The sequence below is a fragment of the Pan paniscus genome, chromosome 16 (assembly GCF_029289425.2).
Source record: "Pan paniscus chromosome 16, NHGRI_mPanPan1-v2.0_pri, whole genome shotgun sequence".
Taxonomy (NCBI): domain Eukaryota; kingdom Metazoa; phylum Chordata; class Mammalia; order Primates; family Hominidae; genus Pan; species Pan paniscus.
The window spans coordinates 52,402,347-52,428,304 of NC_073265.2; the positions used below are offsets into that span (position 1 = coordinate 52,402,347).

The 25,958-nt window shown below is 44.0% G+C and overlaps 1 protein-coding gene across 2 annotated transcripts; it reads right to left on the reverse strand.

Moving 5' to 3' along the window:
• Window positions 1-254: 254 nt before the first annotated feature.
• Window positions 255-5,371, reverse strand: RPS27L (ribosomal protein S27 like). Of its 2 annotated transcripts, XM_003827935.5 has the most exons (4): window positions 3,809-5,371; window positions 2,822-2,930; window positions 2,031-2,141; window positions 255-456 (listed from the first exon to the last, which is right to left on the reverse strand). In XM_003827935.5, exons 1-4 carry the CDS (start codon window positions 3,812-3,814, stop codon window positions 428-430), a joined length of 255 nt encoding a protein of 84 aa, XP_003827983.1. In that variant the 5' UTR covers window positions 3,815-5,371; the 3' UTR covers window positions 255-427. The 2 variants fall into 2 exon arrangements, with proteins under 2 accessions (XP_003827983.1, XP_008951512.3); XM_008953264.6 differs by having other exon boundaries at window positions 417-2,141.
• Between the last annotated feature and the right edge of the window lie 20,587 nt (window positions 5,372-25,958).

Here is a 25,958-nt window from a genome sequence, read left to right on the forward strand (position 1 = left end):
GCCTGTAATCCCAGCTACTTGGGAGGACAAGGCAAGAGAATTGCTTGAACCTGGGAGGCGGAGGTTGCAGTGAGCCGAGATCGCACCACTGCACTCCAGCTTGAGTGACAGAGCAGGACTCTCTGTCTCAAAAAAAAAAAAAAGACACAAACTAATCAGAATAAATTTTAAAATGTTTAAACCAAATTCATATACACCGTATATATAAATGTATGGCATACTCAAATATATTTTAAAAAAAGAAAAAGAGGGGATTTGCCCATAATCAAAACTTTATTGAAAAACTGACACCAAAATAGGAGATTACTGCTGTATACCTTACAAAACCAAATGTAATTACATTATCTTGGTAAATTAATTAGAATTATGGAATTTATGATAAGGCTTTCTGTGAGACAACACAAAATTCAGGAAGCTGTTTGAATCATTAGTGTTGCTTTCTTCTAAATGAACACCCTGCAAAAGAATCATGAGAGTATATTAAACAAGTGCATTCTACCTTTGCTATAATTTTAATGACAAAAAGTACTTTTAAGTAAAATACTGAAGTTTAAAGAATATTGGATTAATATTCATATACAGATTATTTATCCTTTTATACCAGAAATTTGCTATAATATATCTATCATATCTGAGTTTACTCTGGTATGACTATAAGTGTCACTCCTGTTTCTCAAATGCTATCATGAAGTCTACTTAAGACCATGAGCCTGAATTCAACAGTGAAGACTGTTTCAAGCAAGCTGTCAGAAGATATACTCTTAATTTTTAGGAACTATTCTGAATACTTTTCTCAAGTAAATAATTTTGATTAGAGGTATTTTCAGACCTATTAGGAAAACTCTAGAACAGATAGACCCATTAAACCATCTGTCAGCATATGGGCACTAAATTCCAAAATCATGACATGACATACTTTGTTTCAAAAATCTCCCAAGTATACTTAGCAATATTACTTAGCAATATTACTCTTAAAAAAATCATGTGCTGACTCCATATTTAGATCTCACCAGGTCACACCAAATAGATCTCGGATTTGCTGCCAATCCACTTGAACTCTTCCAGTGAGAGCATGGAACTTACAGCTCCCCAAAATATCACAAACAAATTTATAACATCATTATGGAATTGCAAATTTACAAGTATTACTATGGAAACTATATATATAATTTTTTTTCTTATTGCACTAAAGTGAAAGAGGAATTAAAATTAGGTTTTTATATTAATCATTGCAGTTGCTCATAAAAGTAAAATCTCTGGCATTTTAACTTATATATTAGCTATCTGTTGCTTAGCTGGCAATGATAAAAAAAAAAACTATTATATGTACTAAATACATATGGAACAAAATTTTGTAAGAGAAATTTTAAAATTCTATATGGTTTTAAAAATCTATATGTCCTGGCTGGCGAGGTGGCTCATGCCTGTAATCCCAGCACTTTGGGAGGCCGAGGCGGGCAGACCATGAGGTCAGGAGATCAAGACCATCCTGGCTAACACAGTGAAACCCCACCTCTACTAAAAATACAAAAAATTAGCCAGGCATGGTGGCACGCGCCTGTGGTCCCAGCTACTTGGGAGGCAGAGGCAAGAGAATCACTTGAACCGGGGAGGCAGAAGTTGCAGTGAGCTGAGATGGCGCCACTGCACTCCAGCCTGGGCGACAGAGCGAGACTCCTAATAAAAATAAATAAATAAATAAATAAATAAATAAATAAATAAATAAATAAATCTGCATGTCCTATAACATGTAGTTATTCTTTTGCTTCTATTCTGACTTAATTTATTCCAAGTTAAGCAAACTAAGTGAATAAATGTGTTCTAAACTAAGAAAAATAAGTCAATGGAGTTCACTGCAAGGTCAAGAGTATAAATATATCCATTTGAACAGGCCATTCTTTACTGAAAGCACACAATGAAAGATAAGTTATTTTGGTAATCATTAAGATTTCTTTAAACTTTTCAGTGAAGATAGAGACATTTATAATCATCAATCTCATCACTGGGTTGGAGAATGCCAAATGATATACCTTCTGTGAGTCTGGCCTTTCCTCCTGTAGGCTGGCACAACACTGTTGAACAACCTACACAAAGAACCACTGTCTGAGCATGGCTGAAAACCGTGGTGATCTTGTAGCAACCTAAAAAAAAAAAAGGCAATGTTAAAAGTGAAAAGCAGAGGAAAACAGCACCTGTTCGACATTTCTGGTAATATGTAAAAAAATTAGTAACTTCAGTGCTATGAAACAGCAAGCCACATGTGTAACATAAACTTTTCTAGCAGCGACACAAAATTTTTTAAAAACAGGTAAAATCAATAATATATTTCATTAAACTTAATATTTCCAAAATATCATTTCAACATGTAATCAATGTATTTTTTTTCTGTGCTACATCGTCAAAATCCAGTGAGTATTTTACAATTAAAGAACATCTCTATTTTGAGTATCCACATTTTGATTATCCACAAGTGCTCAGTAGCCACATTCAGCTAATGGCCATTGTATTGGGCAGCACAGCTTTAGACTGAAGAATCAACAGACTTTTCTTTGTATCATGAAACAGAAAACTCATCGTCTGAAGAGCTTAAAGACTTGCTAAGTCAAATGGCATATCTCCTTTGAATGCCTGTTTTCACTTACCCCGAAATGTTTCTACAATGGTTTCAGTACATTTATTATGAAAATGTCCCTGACATTTCCAATTCTGTAATCCCACTTCTACTCAACAGAGGGTTCTAATGTATCTTAACTATACACACCACACTAGCAATCCCTACAGAAATTTTCCTTAGTAAAGGAATTAAGATTTCAAATTTTACCTGGACATTTTACATCCATAAAGTAAGAATTTGGACTTTGTACTAGGCGTTTCTTTTTATGTTTTTTCTTTTCCTCTTCCAAGGACGGATGTAGTAAATCTCTAGCCAACTGAACAAAGAAGCATATTATTACTATTAGTTTTAAACCACAACGCTGGCACATTTAACCATACATGAAATATACATGCAAAAACAGGAATAACGGTCATCCTCGGCAGAAGCAACACGTCAGATAGTAAAGTTATTTTTCGAAACCTGTTAATAACTTTCATCAGTACTTTTCATAATACTTGTGTTCTCCAAGTCCCTAGAAAAGGGCTTTCGCACGATCAGGAAACATATGGTAAGGCAAACTCTGTCCTTCTTTACTCAACTGCGTAATGAACTGTCTTCAATGAAAACTGCGCGAAGTCGAGGTGCTAAGCAAAGAAAGTGACCCCGACTGTGGACTCGCTTAGAGTAGAAACTGCTGAAGTAGACCAGACAACGTCAGCGCCTGGGTGATTTTTGCTCCTGTGGCTCAACAGCTGATCTGACAGGAATTCTTGCTGAGCGACCGTCCTTGACGGAATTAATATATAAGGCAACAACGAGGACAGTTTTTAAAAAAGGAAAACAAGTAGGAAATCGCTTCCGAAAGAAGGCAGAGGGGGCGAGAAACACCAATCACTGGGAAAGCCAAAAGACCCAAAGATCACAACCTCAGGGGCATCCTCAAAAACCAAGACCGCTCATAAGCTACACAGAGAACTGTTCCCCTCCCAGCCACCGCCTCTGAATTGCAGCCCACGCCCCTGCAGGGCCAGCCGCGCCGCGGTAACCGGGCAAGTCACTACATGCCCGCCACGCGCGAAGACGCTGCGCAACCTGAGCCGCCTCGCCACTCTCGGACACTACAGGCCCGAGAGGCAGCCGGACTCATCCGTCCCATATGACTCTCGGTAAAGAAGCCCAAAACAAACCCGGAGCCCGATGTAAACAACTCACAGGCATGTTGATCCTCTCGCAAGCTCAGCCCTACCAGACCTCCCAGCCCACACAGCTAGCAAGCTGCAAGCGATCTGCGCTCGGCATCAACTTCCGGGATAGAAGCGGCTGGGAGGAGCGGCGGGGCGGGCTTGACTGCTCTAGGCCCTCCTCTCGGTGGTAGGGGGACGCTGCAGCCGGGTACTCGGGTCCAGGGCGCAGGGAAGACCCGGGGATGGTGAGCGTTCCAGGGTGCTAAGTCCCGTGGGTCTAACGGGCTTGTTGGCGAGCGCCGCGGGCTCTGCCGTGCCTGAGGCCAGAATCTGGCTGGGGAGCGGCCTCGGGCTTAGGCCATGAGGGAGCGCCCGCGGCCACCGGGGCCGGCGCCACCCCGGAACCCGGCGGGCCGCTCAGTCCCGGCCCCGGCCCCGGCGCCCTGGCCCGGCCGCTCTCGGTTAGCTCTGGGGGTGAGCACACGGGGCAATGCCACTATTCTCTTCTTTTGTGTATTAAAAAATACAGTATTATTAACCATTAATACGTGCCAGAGAGATTATGAAAGAGGCTCGTATCCTTTTGGCTTCCCTTTTCAAGGCGCAGATTTCGAAGTTTTCTGCGGGGTATGGCTGTGCCTTAGGTTTGCTTTGTTCTGAAAAAAAGTTTTTAAAACAGCACGGATTCGCTGCTGTGCCTCATTCACTAAGAGGCCGCACCCCTTCCGAGGATTACTTGTCCTTTGCAGAGTGGACAACTAGGGGGCCTGAGAAAGGCGAGTGTCACCGATGACCGAACATGAGTCTTTATCATTATTATTATTTGAGACAAGGTCTCGCTCTTTTGCCCAGGCTGGAATGCAATGGTGCCATCACAGCTCACTGCAGCCTCGACCTCCTGGGCTCAAGCGATCCTCCCGCCTCAGCCTCCCGAGTAGCTGGGACCACAGGAACACGCCACTATTCTTTTTTTTTTTTTTTTTCCCTTGGAGACAGGGTCCTGCTATATTGCCCAGGCTTGTCTCCAACTCCTAGGCTCAAGAAGTCCTCCCACCTCAGCCTCCCAAGTAGTTGGGACTACCGGCGTGTGACAGCATGCTCTATTTTTTGAGGAGGAAACTCTATGCTTGAAAGATGGGTGTCATGGGCGACCAAAAGGCAAGAAGCCAGAAAGACACTTTACCAGAAAATTGGTCTAACTGGATTTTTTTTTTTTTTTTTTGGCAGAGTCTTGCTCTGTCACCCAGGCTGGAGTACAGTGGCGCGATCTTGGCTCACTGCAACCTCCGCCTCCTGGGTTCACGCGATTCTCCTGCCTCAGTACTCCCAAGTAGCTGAGATTACAGGTGTCCATCACCATGTCCGGCTACTTTTTGTGTTTTTAGTAGAGACGGGGGATGGTGGTGGGGGGGGGGTTCACTATGTTGGCCAAGCTGGTCTCGAACTCCTGACCTCAAGTGATCTGCCCGCCTTGGCCTCCCAAAGTGTTGGGATTACAGGCGTGAGCCACCGCGTCCCGCCCTGACTTGATGTTCTTAATCACCTTATTTGTCTTTGCAAAAAGGATACATGTATAATATACATTTTGGGAAATGCAGAAAAATAGAAGAAAATTTACCATCTGTAAATAAACATTTTTAACTTTTGACCTATATCCTTCCCAATATTTTTTACTCTCTTGGATATAGGTTTATTTTGGGTTTTGACTTAACCTAATTGGGATCATCTTGTGCATAATCTTTTGTAGACTTGAATTTTCCTCCCACTTACTATAAAATGAGCATCACTTCATGTCACTACATATTCTTTTTTTTTTTTTAAATAAGGTCTCACTGTGTTGCCCAGGCTGGAGTGCAGTGGCACAATCTTGGCTCACTGCAGCCTCGACCTCCTGGGCTCAAGCAATTGTCCCCCCTCAGCCTCCTGAGTAGTTGGGACTGCAGGTACAAGCCACCATGCCTGGTTAATTTTTGTAATGTTTGTAGAGATGGGGTTTCGCCATGTTGCCCAGGCTGAAATATTCTACATTATGCTTCTTAATGAGCATATAGCATTTGTCCTGTGACTATATATATCTTCATTTCAGCCATACACTAAATTGGGCATTAGGTTTGGGTTTTTAAATATTTGATACTTAAAAATTAATAAAATATTGGTGAATATTAAATATTTAATGTGTATAAGTATATAGAATAATACAATTGTATACGCAGAATAGTGGCCCCCAAAGACATCAGTGTCCTAATCCTCAGAACCTTTAGTTACATGGCAAGTGGAATAAAGGTTGCTGATTAGCTGATTTAATCTAGAAGGAGTATCCTGGATTATCTGTGTAGGCCCAGTGGAATCACAAGGGTTCTTGAAAGTGGAAGAGGAAGACAGAAGAGCGAGAAAGAGATGTGGTAATGGAAGGTCTGAGAGGTGCTATGTTGATAGCTTGTAGATGGAAGAGGGCCATGAGCCAAGGAATGTGGGCAGCGTCTAGAAGCTGGAAAAGGCAAGGAAATGGACTCCCTCCTGGATCTCCCAAAGAGGGACACAGCCCTGCCAACATCTCAACTTTAGCCCAATAAGACCTGGCTCAGACTTCTGTCCAGAACTGTAAGATAATAAATTTGTCTTGTTGCCTGTAATTTCAGCACTTTGGGAGGCCAAGGTGGGCAGATCACCTGGGGTCAGGAGTTCGAGATCAGCCTGGCCAACATGGTGAAACTGCGTCTCTACTAAAAATACAAAAATTAGCCGGGCGTGGTGGCACACACCTATAGACACCAGCTACTTGGGAGGCTGAGGCAGGGGAATTGCTTGAACCTGGGAGGCAGAGGTTGCAGTGAGCGGAGATGGCGCCAATGCACTCCAGCCTGGGCAACAGAGCAAGACTCTGTCTCAAAAAATAAATAAATAAATAAATACATTTATGTTGTTTTAAGCCATTATTACATTTATGGTAATTGGTTACAGCAACAATAGAAAATTAATGCAATAAATGAAGATCCATGTACCCACTACCTAGCTCTGTCAAAGCTTAACATTCAGTACTCCCTCCCAGCAACTTTTCATTATTAACGCTACAATAAACATTTTTATAGATACGTTTTTGTGTTTGTCCTCATTCCCTTAGGATAAATTCCTGGAGGAGGAATTGCTGAGTCAAAAGTTATGCACATTTTAAGGTTTGTAATATAAACTGCCAAATTACCCTCCAGAAAAGCGAAACCAATTTATTTTCCAGATATAAATGTATGTGAATGTCCCTTTCTTTGCACCCTTGACAATACTGGATATTATGTTTTTCCCTATCTCAATCCAGAAGAACTATTGTTTTGAACTAATATTTTGTCATATTTCATTGTTGTTGTAATTAATATTTTCCATATGCTTATTGGCCATTAGCATTTTTCTACTTTTGTTTTCTTGTGTTTTTGAAACAGGGTCTTGCTCTATTGCCCAGGCTGGAGTGCAGCATCAAACTCCCAGCCTCAAGCAATCCTCCTGCCTCTGCCTCTCAGAATGCTGGATTACACTGTGACCCACTGTGCCCTGCCTAATTTTATTTTTTGATAATTTGTTTTAATCATGCAGAAGTTTTTAATGTTATATATTCACACACACACATACATATTTCAAATTTATTGCTTTTTTCCCTTTTGCTATTGTGTTTAGAGAGGACTTGGTCACTGTAGGATTAACTGAATATTTGCCGTTGCTTTCTTCTAATTCTCTTGTTGTGATATTTATTCTTTAACTTTTTAATTAAGTTGGAATTTATTTTGGCACTTCATGTATCATAGGTCTCAGAACAATTTCTGATTATTAGGCCTAGTTATGGCTTCAGTTCTTGTTAACTAATGCCCAGTATAGTGTCAAAATCCTCCAGCCTCTGAGACACTCACAGGCAGCCTGAGAAATAAAATTTTCCAGGTCAAGAAGACCTGGACTCTAATTACAACTCTGCCTCCTCCTCCAAAGCTCAGTTTCTCCTAAAATGTTTTCAGGCCCCTGCACTGATGGCAGATGGAGGGCCCTGGAGTCCCTTTACACTTGGCACCCTGCTCTCAGGGATCCTGCAGAAGGAGCTCCCACCTGGCTTTCCAAAGAACTGTAGAGCACCAGTCAAAATCCTATTTACTGCCCTGAGAACTTTCCAGCCATTCTAGCTGGCCAGGTCTAAGTAGGTGCCACTGAAACCTTCCATTTGGCACTGGCTCCCTTCACCTCAGAAGGGTGTGGGGGCCATCTCTACTCCCATCTCCCTTTACCAAATTCTTTTTTTTTTTTTAGATGGAATTCCAGGCTGGAGTGTAGTGGTCCCGATCTCGGCTCACTGAAACATCTGCCTCCTGGGTTCAAGTGATTCTTGTGCCTCAGCCTCCCAAGTAGCTGGGACTACAGGTGCATGCATCATGCCCAGCTAATTTTTGTGCTTTTAGTAGAGACGAGGTTTCACCATGTTGGCCAGGCTGGTCTCAAACTCCTGACCTCAGGTGATCCGCCCACTTCGGCCTCCCAAAGTGCTGGGATTACAGGTGTGAGCCACTGCGCCCAGCCTCCCTTTACCAACTTCTAGTGCTGATAAAACACATAGGTGTTCGGACAGGCTAAGCCGGGAACCCAACTAGTGCTAAATTTCAGGCCCCAAGTGCTGCTCTAAATAAATCAGATCCCCAGCTTTCCCCTGGACTGAAGTTTTTCAATGCCTGTGCCCTTTTCCCAGAAAGATGATCAAGGGTTTAGTTTAGTTTTGCTTTTAAGAAATTGAGGCCAGGCGCAGTGGCTCATGCCTATAATCCCAGCACTCTGGGAGGCCGAGGCGGATGGATGATTTGAGGTCAGGAGTTGAAGACCAGCTTGGCCAACATGGTGAGACCCCATCTTTACTAAAAATACAAAAATTAGCCAGACATCGAGGTGTGTGCCTGTAATCCCAGCTACTCAGGAGGCTGAGGTAGAAGAATCATTTGAACCCGGGAGGCGGAGGTTTCAGTGAGCTGAGATCGCGACACTGCACTCCAGCCTGGGCAACAGAATGAGACTCCGTCTCAAAAAAAAAAGAAAAAAAAAATTTAGAGTTTGAGGTGGAGGTCCTAAAGATAACTTTTCTTTTTTTGAGTCAAGGTCTCACTCTGTTGCCCACGCTGGAGTGCAGTGGTATGAAACAGCTCACTGTCGCCTTCACATCCTGGGCTCAAGCAATCTCATCAGCCTCCAGAGTAGCTGGGACCATAGATGTGTACCACCACACCTGACTTATTTTTTAAAAATTTTGTAGAGACGGGGTTTTGCCATGTTGCCCAGACTGAAGATAACTTTTCTTTTTTTTTTCTTTTGAGATGGAGTCTCACTCCGTCGTCCAGGCTGGAGTGCAGTGACATGATCTCAGCTCACTGCAACCTCCACCTCCCGGGTTCAAGCAATTCTCCTGCCTCAGCCTCCCCGGTAGCTGGGACTACGGGCATATGCCACCACGCCCAAGCTAATTTTTATATTTTTAGTAGAGACGGGGTTTCACCATGTTGGCCAGGCTGGTCTCGAACGCCTGACCTCAGGTGGTCCACCCACCTTGGCCTCCCAAAGTGTTGGGATTACAGGCATGAGCCACCGCGCCCGGCCTAAAGATAACTTTTCATACCCTTTCTAAGTATTTTTCTGAGACACTTCGAGAAATCTGTGTCATCAGGAAACTATAACAAGACTGCATTCTTTTTTCTCTTCCATTGTCCACCTATTGGCAGTTATTAAAGTGCTTGTGGCTCATTCTCAACACACTCCTGAAATCAGCAGCAACTTCTGCAAGTGTGTGTCTTTTCTGCCTACCAGTTCTCCAACAGGACCACACCCATGGCCCCCAAAGTGCCAACTGTAGAGTTGCCATCTATCTGTTATTCATGAGGATGCTTCATGAAACTCTCTTCAGTCATCCCTTCTGAGTGGCCATCTGTGATCTGCCAAGACCCTGACACGAGGATACCCTGTCAGGATGTGGTCCTCTTTTAGCCTAGAAGGCGTTGCAGTTGGGGTCCATCTGCTCCTCAGTCATCAATCAAACCAAATCACCGCAGAAACATCCTTTGTCCCTGCCTGTGGGACCATTCAGTTTTAACAGGCTGTGGCTCCTCCTGTTCTATGCTTGAAATGGATATGGGAATCTTAAAGGAGACAGCCTGTAGTCCTAGCCATGTAGATCCTTGCCACTTTGTGGACCAGCCACCTACAAACTTTTTGGAAATAGAGACTCTCAGGCGCCACCCCTGAACTACTGAGTCAGAATCTGCATTTTAACAATGGTGATCCTTGTGCACATCCCTGTGTGAGAAGCACTGGCCTAGATATATCACACTGCCATTCTCTCTGGAGTCTTCCTACCTCCCCGCTGGGGCCGTCAGGAAGCCAGAACCCAGGTTTCTGCTACTCCAGGGTAACAAATCAAGGATTTTTCTCTATATTGGAACAGGAAAGCACTCCTCTTTCACTGCTTCTCCAAGATACTCTATTCATTCCAGCAAATCTCATTCTCTCTTACCATATCTAGGAACCTTTTAAGTCAGTGATACCAAAGTTGTTTGCTTTTTGGAATCACCAAAGGAGCAGCTGAGGTCAATTAAATTAGAGTATTTAGGGGTGGAACCCAGGCGGCAGTATTTTTAAAACTCCCCAGGTGATTCCATGAACAGCCAGCGTTGCACTTCCTGCTATAAATTGTCTGGAGGGCTTAGAATTTATAAAAGCAAAGCCCAGAAAGTACTATATGCTTCTAATGCTTAAAAGGAGAATGAGGGAAAAATACAGGGAGAAAAAAATCATTAATATTTCAAAATAGCCAAGCTTGGCAGCCAGGTGAGATCTCCTAGCACCTGTCCTGCTTGCCTTGATGATCAGGTCTCTTCATTTCCCCTACCATTGATTCCTGCAAACCTTCTCACTATCCGCCCGAGACTCCAGAGGAGAAGGTAAGCTACTGAGAGACACGGTGTTTTCTCAGACTTCATTGTAACGCACAGTTCATACTGTCAAGGTGTTTTATGAGGGTGCTGAGGCCAGCATAAATTTATGCAAATATAATCTCTCCCCTTTCTGAACTCTTAATCCCTACCTTAACCACTTGTCAATAACTACTGCAGTCTTCTATGAACTTTTTAAAAAATGCTCTTATACTGCTATGCTATTTCACTTTCCATGTGTCATGCCTTCTCTTCCCCAAAAGTCCATAGGCTTTTTTTTTTTTTTTTTTTTCTGAGATGGAGCCTCGCTCTTGTCGTCCAGGCTGTAGTGCAGTGGCGCGATCTCGGCTCACTGCAACCTTCACCTCCCAGGTTCAAGCAATTCTCCTGCCTCAGCCTCCTGAGTAGCTGGGATTACAGGCAGGAGCCACTGTTTAGTAGAGAGGGGGTTTCACTATGTTGGCCAGGCTGGTCTCAAACTCCTGACCTCAGGTGATCTGCCTGCCTTGGCCTCCCAAAGTGCGGGGATTACAGGCGTGAGCCACTGTGCCTGGCCCATAGGGTTCTTGAAGATCAGGATTTGGTCTCATCTCCCCAAAAGCCTAGCACAGTGCATAATGGGCACTCCAGGAATATGCTGAGTACCATACTCAATAGAGCTGACTTGATGGTCATTCTTTAATAATGATTCCAGTTATCCAGAATCCCTTTCTTCTCATCATAGTTTTAGTTGATCCTTCTTGATGCACTCCTTTGATCATTCCTCTGTCTCAACTTGGTGTTATGAAAAGACCAAAAGACCACTGAATTCTGCCTAAGCCTCAGTTAACTTGTTTCTAAAATTAGGAAAGTTCAGGTGCGGTGGCTTACAACTGTAATCCCTACACTTTGGGAGACCAAGGGAAAGGATTGCTTAAGGCCAGAAGTTCAAGACCAGCCTGGGTAACACAGCCAGATCTCATTTCTACAAAAAAAGAAAAAAGAACATTAGGTGAGCATGATGGCATGTGCCTGTGGTCCCAGCTACTCAGGAGGCTGAGGTGGGAGGATCGCTTGAGCCCGGGAGGGTGAGGCTGCAAAGAGCCATGATTGCACCACTACACTCCAGCCTGGGTGACATTGAGACCCTGTCTCCAAAAACAAACAAACAAATAAGATAAAATTAGGAAAGTGATTCAAAGTCACTGCAGAGTTAATGCGACGACACTGTAGTAACCTCTGCTTCTTCTTCCCTTGGGAAGTGGGTACAAGCAAAATAAGTGAAAAGCATTCTGTTTTTCCATTAGATAAAAGCTGACTAAAAGGCTAATGGGTTAAAGGGCTCAAAGTATAAAGAAGAATGGTGTTCTACTTATTCACACTGAAAAACTTATTCAACTATTTATGGAATGTCTGCTATATACAAAACAGTAAGCAATTTGGAAACCCTATTTCCAGGGAGCACAGAAACTTTAATAGCTGTTTAACCTCTAAGTTGTGTCTCTATCTATAAGATGAAAATATTTATACCTATTTCATAAGGTTATAAGAAGAAAAAATGCGATGAGGCATAGTATACCGCAAGTGTTCAATAAATGCCAACTGTAATTCCTAGTGGTTGTCAGGAAGCTAGAACCCAGATTCCTACTACTCCAGGGTAACAAATAAAGGATTTTTCTCCACATTGGAGCAGGAAAGCACCTCTCTTCCCGCGTTCATTCTAGCAAATCTCATTCTCTCTTACCACTTCTAGGAGCCCTCTAAGTCAATAAGACCCAAATTTGTTGTACATTAGAATCACCAAAGGAGCAGCTGAAGTCGATTAAATTAGAGTACTTGGGGGTAGAACCCAGCTGGCAGTATTTTTGTAAACTCCCCAGGTAATTCCATCAGCAGCTAGGGTTGAGAACTACTGCTGTATAAGTTCTCCGGGGTGCTTAGCGTTTGCAAAAGAAATCAGTTGGCTCTGGGAATCTTGGACTGATGGCATTTCCCTCATAACAACTTGTAAAATGCAATGTCATTACAACAGTTCTGCCTTAAGGAAGATTATGAGAATATGTTCTATCTGCAAAAAATACTGGAGTCTCTGAATCAAAAGCTCAGAGACTGTTATTTCAAGATCCAATAGGTGGCACAAGGAGCCACTTATACAGGACAAGTGCTGGCCAGCAGAGAACTTTAACTTCCTGTTTCCAGGGGGCCTTCACCTTGGAGATGTCTTCCTACTTATGTTACGCAGCCATTCCATAAGTAGCTATGCATAATAGGCCCCTTCAATATACAGAGCATAGTTATTTTGGGTTTTCCTAAAGACAGAATATATGGCCTACAGGGCAGGTGAGAGTAAAGCTAGTCTTCCCTAAGTATTTCCCCAATATTTCACTCATCTGAAACTCATTAACTAAAGGAAACCACTTAAATTCCAATTGCCCTCACACAAAAGTGAAATAGCAGCAGGTGGCTCATGCCTGTAATCCCGGCACTTTGGGAGGCTGAGGCAGGCGGATCACTTGAGGTCATGAGTTCGAGACCAGCCTGAGCAATATGGTGAGATGTGCCCGCCCCCCCCGCCACCCCTGTCTCTACTAATAATACAGAAATTAGCTGGGTGTGGTGGCGGGCACCTGTAATCCTAGCTACTTGGGAGGCTGAGGCAGGAGAATCACTTGAACCTGGGAGGAGGAGGTTGCGGTGAGCTGAGATAGTGCCACTGTACTCCAGGCTGGGTGACAGAGTGAAACTCCATCTCAAAACAAACAAAAAAACGTGAAATAGCATTGGCTTTAAATGTATTTTTATAGAGACACATAATTGAACAATCTACTAGAAGGGCTATTGTCATTTAGTCGTGCCAGGCCAGTAGTCATTAGGTAGCATAGACTCTCAAACAGTAGGGCATTGGTCAGTGAGCTTGGAGGTGGGGAGGAAGGGGTAGGTGTGCTGATCAGTAGTGTTCGCTAATTTCCATGGTGAAAATATTCCCACTATGACCACTTTCAATCTACTAAGGTGAAGTCAATTTACAGAGAGTTGGGAAGAGATGAGCACAACCTTCTGATCGGTAATCCCTAAGTCTTTGGAGTATTTCCATTATCATCAGAACTGCTAATAAAATATCTGTATTGATCATTTTGGGATTCTTTTTCTCTATCCTCTGATCAAAAAGCAGGGAGCAGAAATGAAAAATGAAAGAAAGGATGATCTGTTAGACTAATCCGCAGACTGGAAAATTGGCCTTGAATAAAGAAGAGTTGACCTTCTTAATAATTTTACCTGCCTGGGCATAATACATTGCACAGAGTAAGGGCTCTATGGGACATTGCCTTCTGACCTGTAAATAATGTGGTTAAATATTAAAGATAGAATTTCAGATTAGAGGCCAGGTGTGGTGGCTCACGCCTGTAATCCTAGCAGTTTGGGAGGCCAAGGCAGGAGTATCACTTGAGCTCAGAAGTTTGAGACCAGGCTGGGCAACATAGTGAGAAACCATCTCTACTGAAAAAAAAAAAAGAAAAAATTCATTCCACATTAGGGATAATCCACTCCAATTTTAGACAGCTCTACTTATTCCTTATGTTGTATCAAAATCTGCTTGCTTTTTAATTTGAATTCACCTATTGAAGTTCTGTCTAGGGAGGGAACATAGAAATACATATCATTCATTTTACAAACAAGTCTAGGCTGGTCACAGTGGCTCACACTTACCATCCCAGCACTTTGGGAGGTCAAGGTGGGAGGATCACTTGAGGCCAGGAGCTCAAGACCAGCCTGAGCAACATAGGGAGACCCTATCTCTACCAAAAAAAGAAAATTAGCTGGGCATGGTAGCACATGCCTATAGTACCAGCTACTCAAGAGACTGAGGAGGGAGGATCACTTGAACCCAGGAGTTTGAGATTATGAGTGAGCTGTGATCTCACCACTGCACTCCAGCCTGGGCGACAGAGTGAGATTCTGTCTCTAAAAAAATAAAAATAAACTCTAGAGCTAATTAAGGATGATATTTCATCTCCTCTAAGGCTTTATTTCTCCAGGATGAGTATCATTGGCTCCTATAAACAGTTTCCCATCACCCTTATCACATTTCTCTAGTCATGCTCCAATTTGCCCATTTCTCTCTTAAAATAGGCCCAATGACTGAACACACTGCCAGCTGAGAATAACAGGGAATTATTACTTGTCCTGTTCGGATTATCGTAAGTGTATCAGTACATCCCAATATCACAAAGGTTTTTTTGTCAATGCAGTGGTATCACACTGTTGATTTACATAAACTTACAGCTGACTAAAATCCTGTCTTTTAAAACTATTAAACCTCACATTCCTTATGCTATAATTGCATTTTAAGAAATCTAAATACAGTGAATATACTAAAAATGTTTTTTAATTTTTTTATTTTTTATTCGTTTATTTATTTATTTATTTTTGAGACGGAGTCTCGCTGTTTCACCAGGCTGGAGTGCAGTGATGCGATCTCGGCTCATTGCAACCTCCGCCTCCTGGGTTCCAGCGATTCTCCTGCCTCAGCCTCCCGAGTACCTGGGACTACAGGTGCATGCCACCACACCCAGCTAATTTTTGTATTTTTAGTAGAGAGGGGGTTTCACTATGTTGGCTGAGATGGTCTCGATCTCTTGACCTTGTGATCCAACTGCCTCTGCCTCCCAAAGTGCTGGGATTACAGGCGTGAGCCACCGTGCCCCACCCTAAAAACCAATGAATTGTATATTTTAATTGGTGAACTGTATGGTATGTAAATTATATCTCAATAAACCTGTTAAAAAAATCTAAGTACAGGAAAGAAAGACAGTTTTATTTTATCAAATACCTGCTACATTTTGCCAGGCACATTATCTCATATGATCTTTTCAACAATCCCTTTGGGTTCTAGAAAAATTAAGTAACTTGTCCTGCTGGGCGTGGTGGCTCACGCCTGTAATCCCAGCACTTTGGGAGGCTGAGGCAGGTGGATCATGAGGTCAGGAGTTCAAGACCAGCCTGACCAACATGGCAAAACCCCGTCTCTACTAAAAATACAAAAATTAGCCAGGCATGGTGGCACGCGTAGAAGGCTGAGGCATGAGAATTGCTTGAACCCAGGAGGCCGAGGTTGCAGTGAGCCAAGGTCATGCCACTACACTCCAGCCTGGGTGACAAAGCGAGACTCTGTCTCAAAAAAAAAAAAAAAAGCAGGACAAGTCACAGAGTAAACTGTGTCTCCTGAACTACTGAGACAGGGCTTCTTAAAGCCTTCCATCTAGACAGAGGATTTGCATGTGAACCCGGGGCAGGGCCAAAGCTACAGATGAGTATCAAATGCCCCAGCAGTGGGACTGACCGATTGTCAGGGGAATTGGCAAGACCAGTGCCAATCCTGTTTTGTTCTGGGTATGCCATCTATAATGCCATCCATCCACTTCCCTATGACACAAGAAGGTATATCAGGAAGTGACTAGGAGAAAACATTATTTTAGGGATAAGTGTGAATCTGTTGCATTTAATATTGTGATCAGTAAAAATTATCTGTGCATGTCTGATTTAGACAGGCCAGTTGAGTGTGATGGGACTAGCAGGGTAGGTGTGAACAGGCAGACACTTTCTGTGCAACCAGAATCTCTGGCTAAGCCTCTCTCCCTGCCAGCCCACGGACTTAGCCAAGTCTCCTTGGGTTTCCAGTAACAGAGGCATCTCACACTTGCCTGAGCTAAAATGGAGAGTGTGCTGGGCACCGGCCAGGGCAGGAAGGGCAGCTAGGCCACATGGGGTGGGAACAAAGCCCTGAGAGGCCACTGCGAATGGAGACAGCCATGCTCTTGCCACCTCCCTTTTTCTCTTGGGGTGACCTGGTTTCTCATCTCTTTCTCCCTGACACTGTGTCAGTCTCCTTTCTCCACAGCCCAGTTTTCCTTCTATGGTACATAGTGAAAATGGCCAGGCCAGCCCCCCAGTATAAGCTGTCCTAGTTCCAGGGCCAACTGTGGCTGACCAGAGGCCTGTGTCCTAATTCCAGGTGCCCTGGAGAGAGAATCTGGTTGTCTCAGCTTGGGTCAGGAGTGTCTACCCTGGTCATCTGTGGTAGAGCCTCAGGGCCACTTGAGGAGACAGTGACTGCTGGGGCCACCCCTGTGGAAGAAGGCTAGGGGCAACTTTGAGGAAAGGAGGCACAGACTGAACAGAAGACCCTAAAGGTGCCCACTCCCTCCAGGCGTCTTTGCTGCCTTTGGCACCACAGCTGGTGGCTCTGCGCTACCCCCTCCAGGCTGCCTGCCTTCTCCCTCAAACCCCTAGCATTAATGGGACATTGTTTGTTAACTGAAAACATTTTCTCCACAAACTTCGGCAAACTGGTGGTGAATGTCTACAACAAAAACATTTTTTCCTGTGGAATAATCAAATCCGAGGACCACATGTTGAGGGGAGAAAACATTTAAACTAAAGACATACCAAATACATTGGAACTGAGTCAGTTTACAAGGATCTACATGTGTCTAACAGTATATTTTACAACCAACAAAATTACTATGCATAATATACAAGTAATTCATTTGCAAAATGCCTTTCTAAACAGCCCTCACATTATGTCTAAATGAGAACTATCTTATTCACACTTCAAGTGGCCAAAGAAGAAAATCTGAAATAAGGGGTGAGAAGCAGAAAATCTAGAGGTTCTGACCTAAGCGGGTCCTGCTTCTGACTTATAAGGTGCCATTAAGGGAACTATGGGGCACGTTGTTAAATCCAAAGGCTATACGGTGAGCCTTGGAGAGCAACTAAGACTCCTTCCCCCATAATCTCTGATAGTGGTGGTGGTGGTGATGATGATGATGATATCACCTGAGCACTGATTTTGTGCCAGGCATCGTGCTAGGCACTCTTCACATGGATTATCTAATTTGATCTTTCCAACATCCCTATGAGGTAGATAGTAATATTATCCCCATTTTACACATGAGGAAACTGAGGCACAGAGATAGTTAAGTACCATTCCTAAGTTCTCAGAAATGGTAACTTGCAGAACCAAGCTATAAACCTAAGTCTGGCTGAAGCTGAAGACCTTTCATCCTTATGAATATAATATATCTAGATCTTCCAACAAGATTTTTTTTTAATTTTGAAAACAAAACTCCCTAATGGACATTAGGCCTTCCTATCATTTTCATCACTCATTATGTCTTTTTATTTCCAGTGCATTTGAACAAGTATCTTTTATATTTTCTATAAAGAAGTACCGAGGTCAAGGGCAATATAAAAATGATTAAGACCCTCTTGGGGTTTTTGAGGAGCTCAAGGTCATCTAATATTAGGAAGAGCCTGTATAAGCATAATTATAACACAATACTGAATATGATCTGTCATCCTAGAAACACAGGGCTCTAAGAGATTAAGGGAAGGAGTGGTCATGTCCACTAAGCATATACAAGTTATGATTTGCTGCCTGTGAATGTTGCTAGATGAATTGTGTGAAAGAGACAGAAATCCCATGTTAGCCAAAGTAACCAACAGTGCCCAGGTGTGATCCTCAGTGGGACCACTATGACTTCTGGTAAGTTAGGTAGCCATGTATATTAGTCTGTTCTCACATTGGTATAAAGAACTACCTGAGACTGGGTAATTTATTTATAAAAAGAGGTTTGACTCACAGTTCCACAGGCTGTACAGGAGGCATGGCTGGGGAGGCCTCAGGAAACTTACAATCATGGTGGAAGGCGAAGGGAAAGCAGGCACATTGTCTTCGTTTGTTTGTTTTTGTTTTTGAGATGGAGTCTCCCACTGTTGCCCAGGCTGGAGTGCAGTGGCACAATCTTGGCTCACAGCAACCTCAGCCTCCCAGGTTCAAGCGATTCTCCTGCCTCAGCCTCCCAAGTAGCTGGGACTACAGGCATGCGCCACCACGCCCAGCTAATTTTTTGTATTTTTAGTAGAGATGGGGTTTCACTGCGTTAGCCAGGATGGTCTCGATCTCCTGATGTCGTGATCTGCCCGCCTCGGCCTTCCAAAGTGCTAGGATTACAGGCATGAGCCACTGCTCCCGGCCTGGCACGTGTTACATGGCCGAAACAAGGGGAAGAGAGCTAAGGGAGAGGTGTTACAGACTTTTAAACAACCAGATGTCATAAGAACTCACTATCACGAGAACAGCAAGGGGGAAGGCCGCCCCCATGATCCAATCATCTCCCACCAGGCCTCTCCTCCAACACTGGGGATTAGAATTCACACATGAGATTTCGGCAGGGACACAAATCCAAACCATATCACCATGTCTTTAAGTGAAGTAGGAAAGACACAAGACTTTAAAGGAAGGAATGGATCCTAGATAGGCCTGAGCCTCGTAGCGCGTTCTCAGTAAGCACTGTCCCTGAAGAAAAGACTCCTATCATGAGCTGTCAGCCAGCAAACCCAGGCAGGTATGATAGGAAGACCTGCAGAGGAGATCTTTGGAAAGAGCTTTTCCCTCAGTGTGACACTTTAGATCTCAAGGATCTCTCCAGAACAGTCCCAGGAATAAACGGATACACCTTGTTCTTTGTACTTTGATTGCAAAAACCAGCCCATCATCTGCCACCAGCTGGACCCAGTGAATTTTGGAGCTGCCTGCCATGCAGACATCTGAGACGTGCGTTGATTACATGCTCTGCCCCCCCACTGCCATTGCTAAGCCCTGCTTTCTGTTCAGGCAATGTGAGCCAACTGTGCCTTCCTGCTCCTCTGTTGTCTGCAGCAGTCTGTGATCAGGACTCAGAGGCTTAACCACAGCAGTGGAAAGCAGGATGCACTCCAAACTTAGCTGACTTTGGATAAAATGGCTCTAAAGCTCTTTTTCATTTATATACAACTTTACATTACAAAGCCCATCACAATCAGCATTAATTAAACCTGCCACTCATTGCCCTCTGAGGTAGAGCTGAATTAGTCTGCTCATTTTACAGCTGACAAAACAGACAGAAAGGCTTAAGGATTTGCTGAAGTGAAGTGGGGTTCAATCAAGGAAGCCTGGCATGATTCCCTTTCTAGTTCATTCTTCTTCTCCTGGAGGAGGCCTTCAAAATGCCTAGCTCCTAACTCTGAGCAGCTAAAGGAAGCCAAGTGGGAAGAGAAGCTTGGCAGAGCAGCCGTGGCGATCTAGAACAGAACATCAGTGTGAGGTTTGGATGATGTGAGCACAGCCAGGTCATGTTTTCCTGATTCTCAGTGGATATTACACACATGCGCGCGCAAGCACACACGCACACACACACACACACACACGCAGTTTCCCTTGTTGGGTCAGGGAGCAGAAGGATGTTGGAACGTAGTTGGAGCGCTGGTTGGCAGCAATGCTCTGTTTGACCTGGTGGCAAAGTGGCCCACCCATTACCCACACTCCAACCACTTACCAGAGCCTTTATATTAGAATTTTAAACACACTCAAAATCAAACACATTCCAAGGACAGGCCCCATTTTGTGGGGCATGGAGCAAGAATGAAAACGAAAACCAACATATCATATGTCTAAATATTTAAAAATTCTAGCCAAAGCTAACAAACTTGGGTTTCCTACCTTGACAGATATACCTTTACAATGACGCAGATAATTGGTTTGAATTTAGAATATTTCAGCTCCTTAGAGGTCCATACCAAAATGTGGTGGCCCAGGAGAGCAGCCCTGGCCCAGAACGGTGCCCTTCCTTCACCCCTCAAATTGGGCCCACATCATGAAGGGCCTCACACACACACGATGTGGATTCCAGCCCATATGTCCAAGCGCTGGCCATATCATCACCCTCTTTTGGTGGCCACTTGGGGCTATGGCCCAATTGTACAGTCCACCCTCAGAAGGATAGATCAGGGCTGGGTGCAGTGGCTCACACCTGTAGTCCCAGTACTTTGGGAGGCTCACTTGAGGTCAGGAGTTCGAGACCAGCCTGGCCAACATGGTGAAAACCCGTCTTTACTAAAAATACAAAAATTAGCTGGGCATGGTAGTAGGCGCCTATAATCCCAACTACTCGAGAGGCTGAGGCAGGAGAATCACTTGAACCCTGGAGGTGGAGCTTGCAGTGAGCTGAGATTGCGCCACTGCACTCCAGCCTGAGCAACAGAGCAAGATTCAGTTTCAAATAAAAAAAAAAATAAAAAGGGCCGAGCACGGTGGCTCATGCCTGTAATCCTAGCACTTCGGGAGGCCGAGATGAGTGGATTGCCTCATTTCAGGAGTTCGAGACCAGCCTGGGCAACAAGGTGAAACCCTGTCTCTACTAAAATACAAAAAATTAGCCAGGCGTGGCCATGTGTGCCTGTAATCCAAGCTACTTGGGAGGTTGAGGCAGGAGAATTGCTTGAACCCCGGAGGCGGAGGTTGCAGTGAGCTGAGATTACACCACTGCACTCCAGCCTGGGTGACAGAGCGAGACTCCGTCTCCAAAAAATAAAAAATAAAAAAATAAAAAAAGAAGAAAAAGAAAGAAAGAAAGATCGATCAGGAGAAGAGGCCCATACCAATCCTGGAAGCAGGGCCATTGGCAGGGAATCCTGAGTTCTGGGTACCTGGAATGTAGCCTAAAAAGATGGCATGGCTCTGGATGAGTAAATCCACTTAGCCTGTAAACTCCTTGTCCAGTGGAGAGGACTGACCAGAAGAGAACAAGGGTAGCATAGGGCTCTCTACACAGTGGGCCCCAGGGGAGAGGCCCCTCTTGCCAAGACCTAAGAGCAAATCATATCTGGCCAAATAATAAATAAGCCAAAGGTGTGAGTTAATAGAGTCTGCACAAATCTGGGTACCATTATTTCTACCTCAACTATACAACACAAAGGCATGAGCTGTTTCAATATTTTATCTGCTACCTCCAATAAATAACTTACTTATTCTGGGCAGTAGGCATTATCTCCAGTAGGTATAAGGGCCAGAGAACAAATGAATGAGCTCCATAAGTAAATATTTTACTGCTAAGGTTGCACTCCCATACAAAACCAGACATCAAAACTCTAGAGGATGATCCTAAGGTCAGTGCCACTGCTGCTGCCTCCCCAGAATGGACCAAGGGGGTGGAAGAGAAGCTTGATTCCCTGGACTGCTGGGCATTGCTTTTTGTGGGGGTTGCTTGGGTCAGTCAAGGTTGTGAGGAGCTGTCAGACAAAACAGCTTCTGTCCACATCATTTCCTTCAGAATCAGGGTCATGATCACAGTCCTGGCTTTGAGATGCAAAGAAGCTAAAATTATGAGCTTCCTTATTGTTCCCCCTATCTCAGTTTTGCATAATAATTTACAACATTTAATATTAAGGGAAATATGTCCACATGTAAAAAGTATTTTCATCACCAAATTCTCAAGGCAAAAGATGTAAGGAAATGTGTACAATGTTTATTTGGATGCAAATTCGTTGTTGTGTGTTCAAACGTTAACAGCATTGAATTCTGGATTCTCTGCTCAGGCGAGGGTTAGTTCAACTTTCTCCAACAATACTGTTCATAATATATGAAGGATACATTCCTTAATGATCTTTGGAGGTTGGTTATATAATTTAATTTCCTTAAAGTTTTTGTTTTGTTTTATTTTGTTTTTGAGACGGAGTCTCGCTCTGTCGCCCAGGCTGGAGTGCAATGGCACGATCTCGGCTCACCGCAACCTCCGCCTCCCAGGGGGTTCAAGTGATTCTCCTGCCTTAGCCTCCCAAGTAGCTGGGATTACAGGCGCCCATGCCCAGCTAAATTTTGTATTTTTAATAGAGACAGGGTTTCACCAGGTTGGCCAGGCTAGTCACGAACTCCTGACCTCAGGTGATCCAAGAGCCTCGGCCTCCCAAAGTGCTGGGATTACAGGCATGAGCCACCACACCCGGCTTCCTTTAAATTTTTTCGCTTTTCATATGGAGGTAGAAACAGAGCCCAAATCAGAATTTAAAAGTTGGTTCAGACTAGTAGGTGGTGGTCACTTCTGGGGTGTAAACAGGCAGGTTCTTTTCCTACCCCCTTCACCTTCTCCCCAACAGATCCACTGTCTGTTCAGATAGAGCCATTCTGGAAAGCTAGGGACAATTTTTATTCCCTGACTAATCCCATTTTTGGTTGTCACTTGGCAACTTGGTCTATATTGCAGCCTGTACAAGCATCCAGCTTCCCGAAGGCATCCCTGAAACCTCGCTCAATGCAGTTCAGGTTCCCATGTCATCTTGATTCATCCTCCTTGCTCATCCATTTAAGGTGAATTGTGGGTCTAAAGTAGGTGACTCAACGCTGGTCAGCAAGACCTTGCTGGGATGGTTCACCCAAGAGCATCGCTCTTAGGTGATGCTGTTGATTGCTAGTAAAACCCAATGTCATTGATACTGAGTGTGGTAACCTTCCATGTATCAACAATAGTTAGGGAATTAGGTGTTCTAATACACTGGGTAATCCACTTAATTATAGACTACCAGTGTCTAAATGAATATAAACTAGTTTTGAAATAACTATAAGGCTGGGCGCAGTGGTTTACGCCTGTAATCCCAGCACTTTGGGAGGCCGAGACGGGTGGATCACTTGAGGTCAGGAGTTCAAGACCAGCCTGGTCAACATGGTGAAACCCCATTTCCACAAAATAATAAAAAAATTAGCCAGGCGTGGTGGCGCGCTCCTGTAATCCCAGCTACTTGGGAGGTTGAGGCAGGAGAATTGCTTGAACCTGGGAGGCAGAAGTTGGAGTGAGCGGAGATTGCACCACTGCACTCCAGCCTGGGCGGCAGAGTGAGACTCTGTCAAAAAAAAAAAAAAGAACTATAAACTAGCACCACAGTACATTACCAGTATATCATAATTCTACCTAGTATTTTAACTATTTAAGTGTGGGTCCCACCTCCCATGAAGGCCATGTGCTTCTTACGGAGTGGTCTGTGTCAGTTCATCTTTATTCCTCTTATGGTATCTAGTAAGTTGCTTTATATATTGTAGGTGCTAAAAGAGCTTTTGTTGAATGAAACTATAGAACACAAACTATCATTTACTAACATGACTTAATCCTGTGATGACTCAGAAGGCCCTCCAGGATCACACATTTCTTCAAGGTTGTTATTATGTGTGTTATATATGGGGATGTTTAAACACAGACCAAGTGGTTGAAAGGGGAATTCTGCAGTGCCTGGAAGATAGGACTTGATAACTACCAGCTCATTCCAATTCTGTGTGTATGTATTGAAGAGTCAAATATAGAAATGATCTCATTTATTATCACCTGAATGAAACATGTTTATGAAACCAAGAGATTACAAGTGAAAACTGTCAAATAGCCTCTGTTAATAAGCCTTAACCAGAATTCATGGTCCTTGACCACGATAAGTCAATTAATCTGAAAAGGTAGGATTCCATTAGTGCTGTGAGTGTATTATTACCATTATTTAATTTTATTAAAACCTGCTCATTAGATTATAATTTACTAATTAATGCAAACATATTTGTCACTATGTGGCTAATATATGCCAAGCCTGTGTTAGTCAGTCATTAGGGATACAATGTAAATATAATTCATGCCCTCAAGAAATTCAAATAATTTATCTGTAAAAACACTTCATTGTGCAGATCATTTTTACAGCACTTTAAATGTCAACGTGGGAAATTAGCCTGGGTGTGATATGACCCTCTAACCTAGCCTGTAATTCATTCAAAATACAGAACAATACAAAGCAAAAAATGCCAGTTAGTTTAATTACTTGACATTAGTCTTTTTCTCAAAAACACAATATACAGAATGTTCATTCAGAATTCTGGGTAAATATGCTTCTGCACAGATGATTTTAATTTCAGGTTAGTACAACATCTGCCAGTCCCCCAGAGCTTGAGGGTGAAGCAGCTTCCCCAGGTGTGGAGGAGAGAGAGCCAACACAGCGCCCCACCCTCTTCTCTGATCTCTCTGTGGATCTGACAGTGACAGAGGCGGCAGCAGGGAGCCCTGCCCTGGGACTCAGGAGAAGCCTGGGAGGCAGGGACGGGTGTTCTCAGTCCAGTCTGTCAGGAATTCTGGGAATGGATGCTGCCGTCTTTCCTCACAGCTTCCTGTAAACATGCTGACTTTCAACTTGATAGTAGGACTTTGCTATTTAGTGTTTTCATATCTAAAACTAAGGGGTTAGGTTTCGAGGGGTGGCTTAGCCTGTAATCTCAGCACTTTGTGAGCCCGAGGCAGGTAGATCACTTCAGGCAAGGAGTCTGAGACCAGCCTAGGCAACATGGTGAAACCCCATCTCTACCAAAAAAATATAAAAATTAGCTGGGCGTGGTGGTGCGGACCTGTGGTCTCAGCTGAGATGGAAGGATACCTTGAGCCGAGGTGAGAGGATACCTTGAGCCGACGTGAGAGGATACCTTGAGCCGACGTGAGAGGATACCTTGAGCCGACGTGAGAGGATACCTTGAGCCCAGGTGAGAGGATACCTTGAGCCGAGGTGAGAGGATACCTTGAGCCTGGGAGGTAGAGGTTGCAGTGAGCCAAGATCATGCCACTGCACTCCAAGCTGGGTGACAGAGAGAGACCCTGTCTCAAAATAAATAAATTAAAAAAATAAAAATAAAAATAAGGGCCGAGTGCGGTGGCTCTCATGCCTGTAATCCCAGCACTTTGGGAGGCCAAGGCGGGTGGATCACCTGAAGTCAGGAGTTCAAGACCAGCCTGGCCAATATAGTGAAACCCATCTCTACTAAAAATACAAAAAATTAGCCAGGTGTGGTGGCGGGCGCCTGTAGTCCCAGCTACTTGGGAGGCTCAGGCAGGAGAATCGCCGGAACCCAGGAGGCAGAGGCTGCAGTGAGCCGAGATGGCGCCACTGCACTCCAGCCTGGGCGATAGAGTGAGACTCCGTCTCAAAAAAAACAAAAACAAAAAACGAACAAACAAACAAAAAAAAAGGGTTTGGATTAAATCAGTTTCCTAACATACAGTCTGAGGACACAAGCCCCATAAGATGCGCCATCAGAATGGAGTGTGGGAAAAGCCGTGTGCCACACCTTGCGGTGGAGACTCACAGCTGCGCCTCTGCATACTGACGTCAGAGAAGCCGCACCATCTAAACAACTGATAGCAGCATTTCTCAAAAAGCTTAGCCCTGAAATCTTTTCTTCTTGTATCACCTGCTAGCATCTGCTGACTCACTTAGCGTTCTGAGGTACACATTTTGAGAAACCCTGGAATACATCTCTATAGTCATTGGATTTTTGTTTTGTTTTTTCTCGAGATGGAGTTTCGCCCTGTCACCAGGCTGGAGTGCAGTGGCGCAATCTCGGCTCACTGCAACCTCTGCCTCTGGGTTCAA